Source organism: Elephantulus edwardii, unplaced genomic scaffold, assembly GCF_000299155.1.
Source record: "Elephantulus edwardii isolate Elephantulus edwardi_28Jun2011 unplaced genomic scaffold, EleEdw1.0 scaffold00070, whole genome shotgun sequence".
Classification (NCBI taxonomy): Eukaryota; Metazoa; Chordata; class Mammalia; order Macroscelidea; family Macroscelididae; genus Elephantulus; species Elephantulus edwardii.
The window spans coordinates 14,189,794-14,204,911 of record NW_006399820.1 but is presented as its reverse complement, the minus strand read 5'-3'; the positions used below and the strand labels follow the sequence as shown (position 1 = coordinate 14,204,911).

The window sequence follows — 15,118 nt, the reverse complement described above, 5'->3', positions numbered from 1 at the left end:
GAATGCCAGTAGGGAAGTTGGCTTGGGGTGAGGAAGGCAGTGTCTGATCCAGCTATGCCTTTCTTGGGGATAGTCTACCTAGGGATTTTCAGTCTTCCTAAAAAGTTTGGCCTGAATACCAAAAGGAAATTGAGAGAGATGAACCATGCTCACAATCAGCTGGGCTTATGCCCAGACTCCAGAGAAAGTCTAAGGAAACTGTTTTCTCTTCATTACGATTCTTTAAAGAAGAGGTAGTGTCCCCTATTACATATGGCAGAGAAGGAGCCAGAATGTGCCAGTGTGATCTCCTCAGGACCAAGATGATATCTGGGAATAAGCTTAGTGTGCACTGAAGTACAAATTCCTCATCTCAGAGTTCACTCTCATGCAGAACTGGGGAAACCCTGCCATGGGGATCAATTCTGAGGAGATTCACTATACCTTCTTTTTTACAAGAATGTAAAATTTAATGCACGAACATAATAAAAAAACCCAACATGAAGTTAACCTTTGGTTAAAAAAGAATTCCAGAGGCTTCAAAGAGCTGGTCAATTATGTCAATGTGTCAGTATATAGGGTAGTATTAGGTGCTCCGACGGCACGGTGTGCATCAGATGGTGAACTGAAAAGTTGGTAATTGGAATCCAGGAGCTGCTGTTCAGGAGAAGGATGGGTAGTCTCCTTCCGTAATGACTTACAGCCTTGGAAACCCAAAGGAGGGTGGCTTTGTGTTACAAAGGATTTGATGTCAGAGGAGAAAAAAAAATTAGGACAATATTATGATTGTAATAAAAATGAACTAGATCAGGTAGCAATGCCAAATATCTAACACAATTTGGGCCAGATATAAGGCAAATCCTGCCACAGTAACCAAGTACTATAGCATGAATATGTGTGTGTATGAAGAAACTTATTATCATTAAACTTTTAGCAAGTAAAGAAATTCAGATTAATAAAAAAAGGTAATGGGGATGGCTCAGGTGTAGTGATCTCTTTTATTACAAACAGGTTTCTAAGACACGTCATTAACGGATTTATGTCTGCACCAACCAATCTTTGTTATATATACTCTGTTGAATCTGTTTGTCTTACCTGGTAGCTGTCCAGGCCTCGCTGGAGTTTGGTAGACCTGGCTGTTACACAGCCAATGGATACTGACAAGATGGCTTCGACCATCAGAGGCAGTGTCCCTGAATGCTGGACAGGCTTCACTGTTACTTGCACTCTACGAGAATGACCCTGTAGAGCAGAAGGGGAGATGGGTGGGGAGTGGGTGCCGGTGACAGAAGGGAGACGGGGTGTAAAGAAAAGGAAAGAAGTCATGAACAAAGATGGAAATGATTAAAGAAATTTCCCAAATCTGTGGACTGGAGGAGGGCAGATAGACAGCACATAACAAACTTAGTACCTGTCGTAGCTGAAAGACGCCTCCTGTATTGACATCCTTAGCCTGATGAAGCTCCACGGCAGCATATTCTCCCAGCTCATTCAGCTCTAGGATGGAGATCCACATTTCTATTCTGCGGGTCACTTCATTCCACCTGCAGGACCACAGTTCAACACCCAACAATGCCATTATCCAGGATCACCATCAGTAATAGTAAAACATCACCCTTCACTGAGCATCTACTCACAAAGACTGTTCATGCACCTAACTCTCCAACCTATGATATAAGTTCTGTCACTTATTTTACTGAGGTATAACTTACATTCACTGAAAAGGCCAGGTCCTGAGTATACTGTTAAATGCAGCTTGCTGAATACCACTGTAATCCACACAGCCAGACCTTCAGAAAGTTTCCTCATGCTCCGTCCCTTACAATCTCTTCACCTCCCTGCCTCAGCCATTTAAACTCACAGACTAATTCACTTGTTCTAGCACTGTACATTGGAATCATGCAGAATGTCCTCTTTGTGTCTGATTTCTTTCCTTCAGCATTAATACTTCTGAGATCCATCCAGATGTTTACCAGTAACTTTTTATTGCTCAGTACAATTGCACAGAGTGAACAGGTGACAATTTGTTCATCCATTCTTCCGTGGAGGGATATCTGGGTTTTTCACAATACTGCACAATGAAGTATTATGAACAAAGGTGCCATGAATGTACAAATCTGTCTGTGAATACATGTTTTTATTCTTCTTGGCAATGGGATTCTTGGATTATAAAAAAGGTGAATAAGGGGAGCTCTGGTAGCCTAGTGGTAAGAAGCTGCAACTGCAATCCCAGAGGCACATGGTTTGAATCCACCAGATGCTCTGCCGGGGAAGAAGGGACAATCTCCTCCTGTACCAGTCAGATCTAATTTGACGGTACACTCACACAAAAATAATAAAATAAAAAAATTTTTTTTTTTTAAAAAGGTGAATAGTCCATCTGATGAGAAAGTGCCAGTTTTGCTTGTGACTTCCTTAGTCATTTTCTTAGCTTCCTTAGTCGTGGCCCAAGGGGCATGGAGTTGCACTGCTTATCCAAAGGCATGTGGTTCAAATCCAACAGCTGCTCCATAGGAGAAAGATGGGCAGTCTCCTCCCTTGTAATTTACAGCTTTGGAAAACTCATCAGAGGGTCAGCTAGAGTTGGTTCCATTACGATGCCATTCAACACCAAAAAGACTTGTTTATTAATTTTCATAATGAACTTTTAAGTTCAATTTACTAATTTCTTCTTTCATAGTTTGTGCCGTCTCTGAGGTCTGTGACTGTCCCAAAGTTGTGAAGCTCTTCTCCTCTTTTCTCCTAAAACCTTTACAGTTTCATCTTTCATGTAGGAAGTTATGACACATTTAAAATTAATTTTTCTGTATAGTGAGGGAGCTCTGTGGCCTAGTGGTAAGAAGCTGTGCTGCAATCCAAAAGGTACCCAGTTCAAATCTACCAGACACTCCATGGGAGAATGATGGGCAATCTCCTCCCACACAATTTGCTGTCTCCAGAAACCTGCTGGTCAGCCATGGGTTAGTTCTGACTTGACGGTAAGCAACAGCAACCGTGAATGGCAAGGTTCAAGGTTGACTCTTCCCTTCCCATGCAGATGTACTGTTATTTCTGTCCCATTTGATTTTTTTGTTTGTGTGTTATTTTTTTTTAAGGTTAAGGTAAAGGAGACTTATTAGGAAAGACATGTCTGAGAAAGAGAAATGGGCTGTTCTCCGAAAGTAGGGAGAGTAGTGGAGCAGATTCAGCCTCATTTGCTGGAAAAACTTTCTCCATTGAACTCCCTTGGTTTCCAGTAGCTCCTTTTATCATGCTTGTTTTGAAAAAAAACCTCAGAGGGGTATAGTAATTTGCTTAACCAGTTTTTTGTTTAAATTTTTATTTTTAAAAGAATTTGCTTAAATTATCTTTGTAATTTTTTGGTCTTAAGTAACCAGAGTACAGAGCATCCGAGGTCCAAGGGCTATGCCTGACCTGCATCAGAAGCTCAGATAAACACTCACCTATCATGCAACGTCCTTGTCTTAGCGTGAAGAGAATCTACCTCCCAGATGGAGCTACCGTTGCCAGCACACCGGTGACCCCACACTTCAATTGCCAATGCTCCATCTGAAATGAACTCCAGGAACTCTTCGGTTACATTCACCACATAGTCCTGGGACAGGAAAAGAGAGGAAACAGCAAAAGGACTTATGTAGGGAGGCTGCGGATTTCCTTTTTATCTTTCAGCAATATGTAGATTCAATCTGGAGTACATCAACTTGATCCAACCTTAAAAACACCTCTTATGTTTTACAAGGGGAGCTCTGGTGGCCTAGTGGCAAGTACCTGCAACCACAATCCCAGAGGCAAATGGTTCGAATTCACCAGATGCTCTGCCAGGGAAGGAGGGACAATCTCCTCCTGTACCAGTCAGATCTGATTTGACGGTACACGCACACGAAAATAATAAAATTAAAAAAAACAAAACAAAGCAAAAACAAAACACCTCTTATGTTTTACAAAAAAGCAACAAGGACTCACAGAATATTAAATCTAGAAAGGCAATTTAACAGATTTTTTTTTTTTTGTAAACAAGGGAACTGATGAAGGCAACTTGTCTAAAACCATACTGTGTGCTGGTGTCAGAGCCCACTTAGGTCTATGTTCCCTTATTTCTCACATCTTCTTATTTCCATGAGACTTCCAGCTTGCTTAAAATAATTCAGTGCTTCCAAAATCAATCTCCATAATAGTCTATGTGTTTCCTACTGCCAAAGGGGCCCTTTAGAGTAGTGAGAGAAGATCTTCACCCTGAAACCCACAGCGTCCCTTTTCAGCAGGAAGTAGCTAAGAGAATATGCCATCCCCTTTTCCTTATGACTCAGGGTGAAGTCTCTCTCAGGGAGGAGTGATAGGGAATGGCAAAGGATACACTGACAAAGAAGATTAATCAGAACTGGCTTTGACAAGCACTGTGGCATTTGGACAAGAACAAACTGGGAGGAGGGTAGAGAGAATAGTGCAACAATGAATGAGTGGAAGCCCAAAATCTCTGTAAATGTTTATGAAAATTAATAAAATATAATTATAGGAAAAAAAATAATTCAGTGCATAAGATAGGAACTTCTAAGTGTGCCTTCTTATACCTTAGAAGACTAATCACAGAATTGGATTTTGAAGAATTATTTTTATAATTATGTGGTCGTGGTCTTGAGTTCTCCCACCTCAATTTCTTAGTCTAAAATATACACAGGTAACTGCAGGGAAATGAACCCTGAAGAAGCAAAAGGCAAATCACCTAGAAAAATTCAGCTGGCAAGATCTCAAATCCATTTTCCTCTTAATGGCCTCTATGGAATCTCAGATGGACATTTCTCTGTAACTACCCTACATGATCTCTCTTCTTTTCATTTGTAAACATCAGCATTTTTAGAAGGAAATTTAATAACCAATCAGTACAATCTATATTTTCAACTATGAAAAACATAAATCCAACAAGTATCTGTAGCTCAAGTCACACAGCAAATTTAGTGGCAGTGAGACCAGATTTTATAAAAAATGGGTAGTAGGTATATAAATTTTAGATCCCATCCTTCTGAAAAAACCAGCTTTGGGGATCCTAAAGAAATAATAGAGAAGAGAGCTCTTGTGGCCTAGTGGCAAGAAGCTGTGCTGTGATACCTAAGGTGCACAGTTCGAATCCACCAGATGCTCCATTGGAGAAGGATGGGGCAATCTCCTGTGCTAACTGGATGTGACTCAATGGTACACAACAAAAAAGAAATAACAGAGAATACTCAAAGGACATTTAACATTTTCAGGGAAGAGGATATGATTATTAAAGATTATTAGAAATAGGTCAGATAAATACAGGTAAAGAAAAAAGGCCTGTCATCTTTACAGAAGTGGAATTTTAGGGGTGACGAGGTGAATCTGCCTGCTAAGTGATTTAAGTCTTGAGAATCCCTCTCTGTTGAGGACATCCAATGAAAAGCAAAACTATGCTGTGGATGGAGTCTGTCTGTCTGAATCATGGCAGCCCTGCATGAAAGCTGTAGAGGTCATGTGACCAACCAGAGTACATTCATCCAACGCTCCTCAAAAACTCACCTTTCCTACTTAACATGTATGTTAAAATTCAGGGTACATTACAATGCTTTGCTGCATTTAAAAAGAAAAAAAAAGTATATCAACTTATACATTAAGATATCCCCCTACACTAAAAATCAATAAGTACCAATAAACAATAACAACAAGGGTGTGTATAGAAAAGAACCCAGTAAGATGAAATTGTCATGGACCCACTTTCATTTAAAAAAAAATTATGAAGTTATACATCTATGCCCATTTATGTGTATGTACATATATTTGCCACACACATACAAAAGTTGTAGAACAAAATTAAAAGTGTTTAATAGTGCACAAAAGCATAAACTGCCATAGCTTATTTTACAACTGGTGAATAAGACTCTAGGGAAAGAGGTTTGTGTTTTGGGGTTTGTTTCCCCCCAGATTTTTAATACTTCCAAGTTATTTGGGTTTTTAAGTATATCTTGTATTTGTGGAATGGAAATACATTTTGAAGTAAACAAACCAAAACAACCACAAAATGATAAATTAATGAAAAAAAATTTTAAGGAAAAATTTTAAGCTAGAAATAGATCTCTGAGCTGCACCTAACCCAGGTGCCTCCACACAGCTCAGTCAGCATTGTCACCTGTACCTTGCAGTGGGAGAACGTCACTGTGTACTGTGCATCCTTGGACTGAGGAGAAGGCACTTCAGGGTCCACCACAGGTGCGGCCACCGTAGACTCACACTGGTCCCAAAACGTGTATTGACAGAAGACAAAATTAGAGAGGCTCAAGGGCAACCCAGATGCCTCTTTAATTTTTACCTGAAGAGAGGAAAAATGCATGTGACTATAAAAAAAAAAACATAGAAAACTTGGGGTTTTTCTTTTTGCTTATTTTGTTGTTGAATGCCTTTGAGTCAGAACCAAGTCAGAGCTGGCACTCCAATGGGTTTTCAGAGGCAGTAAATCCCACAGGAGGGGACGGCCCATCTTCCTCCCACAGAGCAGCTAGTGGATTTGAACTGTGTGCCTTTGGGATTGCAGCACAGCTTCTTATCCCTATGCCACCATGTGACTCCCTCAAATTTAAGAGTTAAGTAATATAAAAAATAAATCTGATGGCCTCTGACATCTGTAAATACTTGCACCATTTCATTAAGTGTTTTATCTACAAAGTATAGCATGGTGCTGTAGCTTCAGTTTACAAACCTGCAAACAAATGCACACAAGCCCCGAAAATTTTCTTAATGACTGACCTAGATGTAAATTTTTCTAAAAAGTTAACTTACAGAACAGCAAACTTTTCCTACTAGTTAAGAAACGTAAATCTTATCGACTTCAGTTCTCAGCAACCTCATGGGTGATGGAGGAGAGCAGTGCTCTGCAGGACAGATTCTTTGGAAGCAGATCACCAGACCTTTGATCTAAGGCAGATGCAAATCTTTTGGGTAGATACAAATCTCTAGCCTTTTGTTTAATAGCAGAGTATCTTAACTGTCTGAACTACTCCGGGAGTCCAACTAAGTAACACACATGTCCTTCTTTAGCTAACTAAGCAGTGTAAAGTTCTCACATGCCAAATAAATACACTATGCTATGAAAACTTTATGTGTATTGCACTGGAAAAATTTGCTGTCAGAGATCTCTCCAGAGTACTGAAAAGCAATGATGTCAGTCTAGAGACTAAGGTGCACTTGATCCAGGCCATGGTCTTCGCAATTATTTGCTATGCATCAGAGAGCTGGACAATAGCTAAGGATGATAGAATAATTAATTCCTTTGAATTGTGGAGTTGGAGAAGAGTCTTGAACATACTATGGACCGCTAAGAAAACAAGTAAGTCTGTCTTAGGAAGGGTGAAACCAATTTTCTCCTTGGGGGGCTAGGATTTTTAAGCTCTGTCTCACATACTTTGGGCACGTGGCTAGGGGAGACTGTTTCTTGGAAAAGGACATCATGTTTGGAAGGGTGGAGGGACAGCACAGGAAAGGAAAACCCTGGGTGAGATGGAAAGATACAGTAACTGGGACAGAGCTGCTGTGCATAGGGTCATTATGGTTGCAGGTGACTCAAAAGCACAAAACAACAACATGCAAATTTTATGCAACTGTTATCAGAACGTGCTACGCACTCGTGGAAAAGTATTGTCCACCATGGCAGTTTAAAAGGTCATCTACACAAGCTGTCCTATCGGCGTCCTCTCACCCTGCACGTCAGTTTTTTGACCCGGTGAATGATTTCCCCACTGCTGTCTATGACTTCCAGGCTTCCACTTTCACTGGAGTTCTCCGAGGAGTCATCCTCCACCACACGCTCTGGAACTGCCCCTGTGACACGCATCACTTCCACATGGAGACGCCCTGCAACCTGGGCCAAGGAAAGAGAGAGGTAAAGGGCATCCCATTTGAGTGGTGTCCCAATTTCCCTCCAAAGGACAGACAAGCCTATAGGGTGAACAGTAATACCAGGGAGGTATATGCTCTTTAGACCAAACAACCACAGAAGATCAAAAGGTCAGTATTTGCCCTGGGATAAAGCTCAGAAGGGAGACAGTAGTAGGATGAATGGAAATGAGAATCACATGGTGAAGGAAGTAAGAAAGCAATGACATTGTGAGTATAGTAATTAATGTGATAAAAATGTATATTTTTAATAAAAACATCTTTTGGTTTTTAAAAAATTTCACTCAAATCACAATTTTTAAAAATGTTTTTTGAAAGAAAGGTTACAAATCACAATACTTTTTCATTTGATCATTTATGTATATTTTATTTTTTAATATTCATGAAAAGCACATATTTTTAAAATAACTTCAAAGTACAAAAAGAAGAACCATTTTATAAAATTTTTAAAAGAACTACAATAGGTTAATAGAATTAATTAGGCATAATATCTGTTCAATATGCTGTGTATTTACCTTTCCCTTCATCTACCTCATGTATTTATTAATTTTTATTCCCTTTCCCCTAGCTTCCCATTTCTAGGAACCACCCAAAATGAATTCTGTCTATGTGTGAATGTTTCCTCAGCTTTACATAAAAGTGGTTTTATGCCACACTAGTCCTTTTGTGACTGACGGATCTTGCTTGGCAGATCCCCCCCAAGCTGCACACTGTTTCATGCTGCACTCTTTTTTGTGTCCTTGCTGATTCTTTGTTCTGTCTACATTTCTGCGCCGACTTCCTTCAGTTTATGGCCCTTGTTACTACTTCCTTCATTGCTGTTGTTTTAGTGTTTTCTAAGGCTTTATGATCTTCCTCTTTTTCATGATAATGAGAATCATGGTAAGGAAGTACGAAGACTGCAGTTCCATTGTGAGGAGTGTACACAGTATCATCAAATGAAAATAACAAGTATCCCAGACCTCTCCTGGTCTAGCACTGATCGGAGAGAGAAACATGCCACAGGACCCTTCAGAGCTGCTCAAAAGCTACCACCACTTGTCAGTTCCTCCCAGAGGCTGGTCACTCAATCACTTTGCCTCATTTTAAGCCAGATTTGTCCCCTGGAAACTTGCCTTTATGTATTACCCCTAGTCTTATTACGCTTCTATATCAGTCCTGGAACAGATTAAAGCCAGCTATCATATTCCAGGAAGTCTGGATTCCATGAGAATTTGGTAATACTGAGGACTAGGACAAAGTACAGATCTGCTGTCCATGGCGTTGCTATGAGTTCTACTCAGCTTGACTGCATATAGCAGCATCACCAAGGACACCATTTTTATCATGGGAAAGAGTGACTCTAGTCACCAGTGTTCTACTGCAGAATGTGAACACATAATCTATAGCCAACACAGGTGGGCAGGACATTTAAACACCTAGGGGCTACTTCATGGCTTGACTTTGTGTAGCATAGTCTCTCTTATCTACAGCCTATACTAAGGATCATGAGAAACATCTTAGTAATTCAAGTTTGTAGGTCATTGAAGAAGGGGCTAGGAATCAAATATTAAAAAGGAATACATCAAATGATGAAACAGGCAAACATTTTTTAAAAGTTTAAGCTTGAACATTTTCTTAAGCTGACATAAGAACAGTATGTCCAAATAAATGCAATATGAGAATTCAAAATGAGTGCAGACAGCATAGATATTTATGCTTGTTTTCTCTAATCCCTTGGATTTCAAAAGAAATGACCATTTCTAAGGCTAGGAGTTAGGAAAGAAACAGTATGTCACAAAAGGAAGAGATTAAAAGAGAAATTACTGTGAGACAGAGTTTAATCTAGTTACCACAGGTCATGGTCTCTGCAATCATTTGTTATGCATCAGAGAGTTGGACAATGACTAGAGAGGATAGAAGGAGAATTGATGCCTTTGAGCTGTGATGCTGGAGAAGAGTATTGAATGTACCATGGACTGCCAAGAAAACAAACAGATCCATCCTAGAGAGGGTTAAACCAGGCTACTCCTTGGAGGCAAGGATTCTGGGGCTTCGTCTGACATACTTTGGACATGTTGTAAGGAGAGACAGGTCCTTGGAGAGGGACATCATGTTTGGTAGGGTGGAGGGACAGCGCAGGAAGGGAAGGGAAGACCCTCTATGAGGTGGACTGATTCAATGACTGGGGTAATCCGGATGGGTGTGTCAGAGGCAATGCGATTGGCACAGGATAGAGCAGGGTTTAGGGCTGTTGTACATAGGGTCGCTGTGAGTTGCAAACGACCCGACGGCACATAACAACAACAACCACAGGATTTGTTTGTTTGTTTGTTTTCTTGCTTTGTACCTTCGAGTCAGATACAACTGGCACAGGAAGAGATTGCCCCTCCTTCTCCAGTGAAGTATCTGGTGGATTCAAACATGTGTCTTTGGGTTTGTGGTACAGTTTCTTGACACTAGGCCACCAGAGCTCCCTCACCACAGGATTTTTAATCGATAATTAAAATATGTACTTGGAGATGTATACACTGATGCTCATAGTAGCGTTATTCAAATAGCAAGAAAATTTAAACAGCTCACATGTCCATCAACAAAACAGATTGAGAAACTGTGGTATAGTTACATGATAGAATGAATACTATACAGCACTCAGGAGCAACAAATTAAAAAAATACTGTATAACATGAGAGGCTGAAAAGCGTTATGCAAAATGAACTAACTCAGTCTAAGAAGGCCAAATACTGCATAAGAGTATTATTGGAAAAATAGAAGGATAACCAGTAAGATGTGTCTATAAATCAATAGGGAAAAGGGAAAGGAGTAGGAAGGCGAGGGGGAGGGGAGAGGGAATCACAGCGGCAGACAGTTTGATGGATGGACGGAGGGGGTAAAGGAATTAGGAACGATCCAGTGGGGAGCTGAAAAGATGAGGAATTGTGGACATAGATCAATGGTAATTGGTTTTATAAAATGCAATATATGGGAATGAGTGCATGAAACACAATGCGCAAGAAGGAATGTGTGAAACACAATGTATATGAATGTAGCACAACCTATACAAATTCTGTATGCAAACTAATATATAATTAAAAGATATATGTATGTGTGTGTATATATATATATGGAAAAAGGACAAAATTTGTGAATTGCAAATATAAAATCTGGCATAATAATGTTTAAAAACTACAACTTAATTATACTAATTTTTAACTGCATTAGTAGAGAATAAAAGAATGTGGACTATCTGAGTTTCTTGATCTCAAGAAAAACAATCGAGTTAAAACCACAAACTCTCCACTGTCATTGTCTTTGTGGCTGGTCTGTTCTTACCTCCCCCTGCTGGCTGATGATGGGAACTGCATACTGGAGCTTCACATCACAGAAGAGGCACTCCAAGAACACATTGGCCACGCCAATTAGGTTGTGGTTCTCCTGGGCTTCATAAAAGGGGTCACCTCGCTTCCCGTAGAGTCTCTTTGCCTGAACAGTTGCAGGGGAATGTAGGGAAGTAAGAAACAAAACATCCACTTAAATAATGTCGTTATAACGAGCATTTAAAAGGTAAAAAAAAAAAAGCCAAATTAACTAGAAATAAAATTAGTCATGTTGTATGTTTTTTTTTTTTAAAAAAACTCCAAAACCCAGCCACAAGATGACAACTAGCATATATGAGGGGGATTTTTAATTGGAGTTGTTGTGTGCTGATGAGTCATAATCAACTCACAGCTGACCTTTCAGAGGGTTTTCAGAGGCAGTGAACTGCACAGAGCAGCTGGTGGATTAGAACCACATGCCTCTGGTATTGCAGCGCAGCTTCTGGCCACCAGAATGACATCCATGGGGGACATTTCTCCTTACGTCATTGCTTTATCTTCTGAACCACACTCTGCCTGCTACCTTCTAAATATAATTTCCTTTGCTTTTGTTTCCTTTTCTTACCCAAATCTCCTTGTCCTTTACTGATATTCACAAAATAGATTATGCTTACTAACATCACTCTGAGAAATCTGCCCAGTCACAGCTACAGCGAGGGCATACGAACATATGCTCCCTGCACGCTGAGAGCTCACTTCATTTCTCTTGGAATATAGTAAAAATGAGGCCAATTAGAATGATGCAGTATGTTTTTTACTTCGTTCCCATCTGTGTGTGGGTCACATGCTACCTTACCGATTCTACTTGCTATTCATTTTAGTGTCTCTTTTAAATGACTTTCCTGTTATTTGTTGTTAGGTGTCATCAAGCTGATTACGACTCACAGTGGTGCTATGAACAACAAATTTGAACCTTACCCTATGCAATCCTCAGAATCACTGATGTGCTCAAGAGCTCACTGCCACGATAATTCCATCTATCCATCTTGTTGAGGGTCTTCTCTTTGACCCTCCACCTTTCCCCAGCATGTTGTCTTTTTCCAAGTACTAGCCCCTCCTGACAACATACGCAAAGAATGTGAGGCAGAGTTTCACCATTTTTGCCTTTAAGGTGCAACTTGGTTATACTTCCTCCAAGACAGACTTGATTATTCTTTTGGCAATCCAAGGGATAATCAGGATTCTTCACCAACATCACAATGCAAAGGTAACAATTCTTCATTTATCCTTATTCACTGTCCAGCTTTCAGATGCATAGGCAGCAACTTGGGTCAAGTGCCCCTTAGTCTTTAAGCTGGCATCATTGCTCTTTAGAACTCTAGAGAGGTCCCTGACCAAATATTTACTGGCAATTGTGTGTGTCTCTGTGTGTGTGTATGTGTTTTGCTAGCTAAATCTCTTGTATTCTCTGTTTGAAGTATAATCAATCCTCCTTTAAATTTGTGTCTCTTACCTCTGGAACTTCTTCCTTCCATTCTTGATAAAGTTCTCTCATATCAATTAATTTATTTTCCAGCTTCTCAATGGTCCACACTTGAGTACTCTTTCCTTTTCTCCTCACTTGAATGGCTGGCTCACTTACTATTGCCCCTCTCTGCAAAATGAGAAAAACAAACAAAACAAACTTTTAATATATTAATTCATAAACATAATGGATAACTTCTTTTTTGGGCTGCGGAAACAATAGATACATACATATATACACACACAGAGAGAGATATATACATATATGTTGTTGTTGTTGATTGCCTTTGAGTTGAGCACGACTCATAGTGACCCTATAAACAAAAGGCCTGAAACATCTCGACAACTATCGACACTTATCAAAGTTCATAGTGTTTCAGAGGCATGTTGTTTATGAAGTGGATGCCACTCCTGCTTTCAAACACACACACACACACACACACACAGTAATCAGTTATAAAAAACATAGTAACGTGTACAAACTCACTTTTGTCAAGTTGAAATCGACTTAATGCTGACCTTCCATTGGGTTTCCAAGGCTATAAGTTGCATGGGAGGAACTGCTAATGGGCTTAAACCAGGAAGGCTCAGCCTTTGAGCTGGCAGCTCTGCTTACTATGGACTATGCTACCAGAGCTTCCTTGCAATGGGAAGATATACAGAGGAAAGTAGAACTTTACAATCTAGGCAATAGTCTAGATTGGTTCTCATCTTCTACGTATTTTCATGCATATACTTTTACATTTCTATGACAATCAATAACAACTAATGAGACAATTTCATAGCCCAGTCATCCCTCTATAGTTTTCTATTGTGATTATTTCCTTATATTGTTAAACATCCTTCACAGACATGCTTTTTAAAGCAATCCATCATGTCTTTACCATATACACAACTAATGCCTATCATTCAGTGTCATGGCTTTTTCTATATTTTTGGTTGTTGCTATGTTATTATGCTTCACATCCTTGTGTATTAAGTATTACATGTTTATGTATAATTCTACATATGTTGTTGTTGTATCCTGTTGAGTTGAAACTGACACATAGCTGACCCTCTAGCGGGTTTTCAGAGACAGTACAGCACATCAACGGAGTAGCTGGTGGATTTGAATCGTTTTCCTTCAGGTTGGCTACACAACTTCTTACCATTAGGCCACCAGATCTCTTCATGTATAGACATAGGATAAATTACTCAAAAGGAGGGAGGGGACACACACCAAAGAATACAACGTATAAAGATGCTGGGATAGGGCCTGGCTCACTTTCAAGGATGCATCATGGAGGGGGCAAAAAAAGAAAATAATGTTTTTTTGCAATGATTCTTCCTACAGGAAAAAGATTGCAAATTACAGGAAACTTTCTAATGGTTACAAAAATGTTTCTGGGTCGGGGTGGGGGTGGGGGAGAAGAGTAGAGAAAACAGTGCAACAATGAATGAATGAGAACCCAAAATCTCTGTAAATGTTCATTAAAACTAATAAAATTTAATAATAATTAAAAAAAGTTTCTGGGTACACAAAAATAGGCAACATCCAAGTCATCTTTGCTTGTGGGTTTTACTCTTAAAAGGATACACCTTGACAAAATACATGCATACCTTCAATTTCAGAAAGAAAGTATTTTTCATTTCTTAAGTTTTTATTAATTTTAAATTTAAAAACAAAATCCAGTTGGAGAGACAAGTGCAAATACTGTATCTTCAATATATTTCTAAAATGATTATTCTGCTCAATAATGAAACAGAATTAACAGAATAGTTTAATGTGAAATTTTCATTCCAGTAGTTTTTATATACGTTCTTAGGATAACGGTTTCTGTGTGGCTTTTAAAACAACATTTAACAGAATTGTACAAAACCAGAAAGTAAACTTTTTAAATATATATTTAATTTCCATTCATTCATTTTTACACATTTCTCTCCCTGTCCTCCCTACCCCTCCAGTTTGCTTTTTTCTTGGGGAAAAAAAATATTCTTTCATTGTTATAGAGTTGTCCTCCCTCACCCAACCACTTTACTATGCAACTCTTATTCTGGACTCCTGTCATGCCAATAATACCTATTTATATGTTCTTTTATACAGTTCTCTCCTTTGTCTGTTTCAATGCCATGCACATTATTTATCCCCTCTTTTCTTAGTTTCTCCCCAACCCCCATATCAATCCTATTCTATAACAGTAGCATTATACAGTATTTATCTTTTTGTGACTGAGATATCTCACTCAGCACAATGTCCTCCATGGTCACCCATTTTGTATAATATTTCACGAGTTTTGAGTTTTTCAATGCTGCATAATAATGCATTGTGTGACTATACCACAGCTTCTCTATCCATTCGTTTGTTGATGGGCATTTGGATTGTTTCCAGCTCTTTGCTATTGCAAACAAAGCTGCAATAAACATGGGTGTGCATATATCTG

At 39.3% G+C, this 15,118-nt stretch overlaps 1 protein-coding gene across 1 annotated transcript in view; it reads right to left on the bottom strand.

Annotated features, from left to right (window-relative positions):
* The window catches only part of KIF13A (kinesin family member 13A), a 302,781-nt gene that overhangs the window by 35,466 nt on the left and 252,197 nt on the right, over positions 1-15,118 (bottom strand). Inside the window, 7 exon segments of the mRNA XM_006888691.1 lie at positions 1,075-1,221; positions 1,391-1,523; positions 3,423-3,574; positions 6,125-6,298; positions 7,682-7,843; positions 11,191-11,340; positions 12,688-12,828. Coding sequence (XP_006888753.1) covers positions 1,075-1,221; positions 1,391-1,523; positions 3,423-3,574; positions 6,125-6,298; positions 7,682-7,843; positions 11,191-11,340; positions 12,688-12,828 — 1,059 coding nt within the window.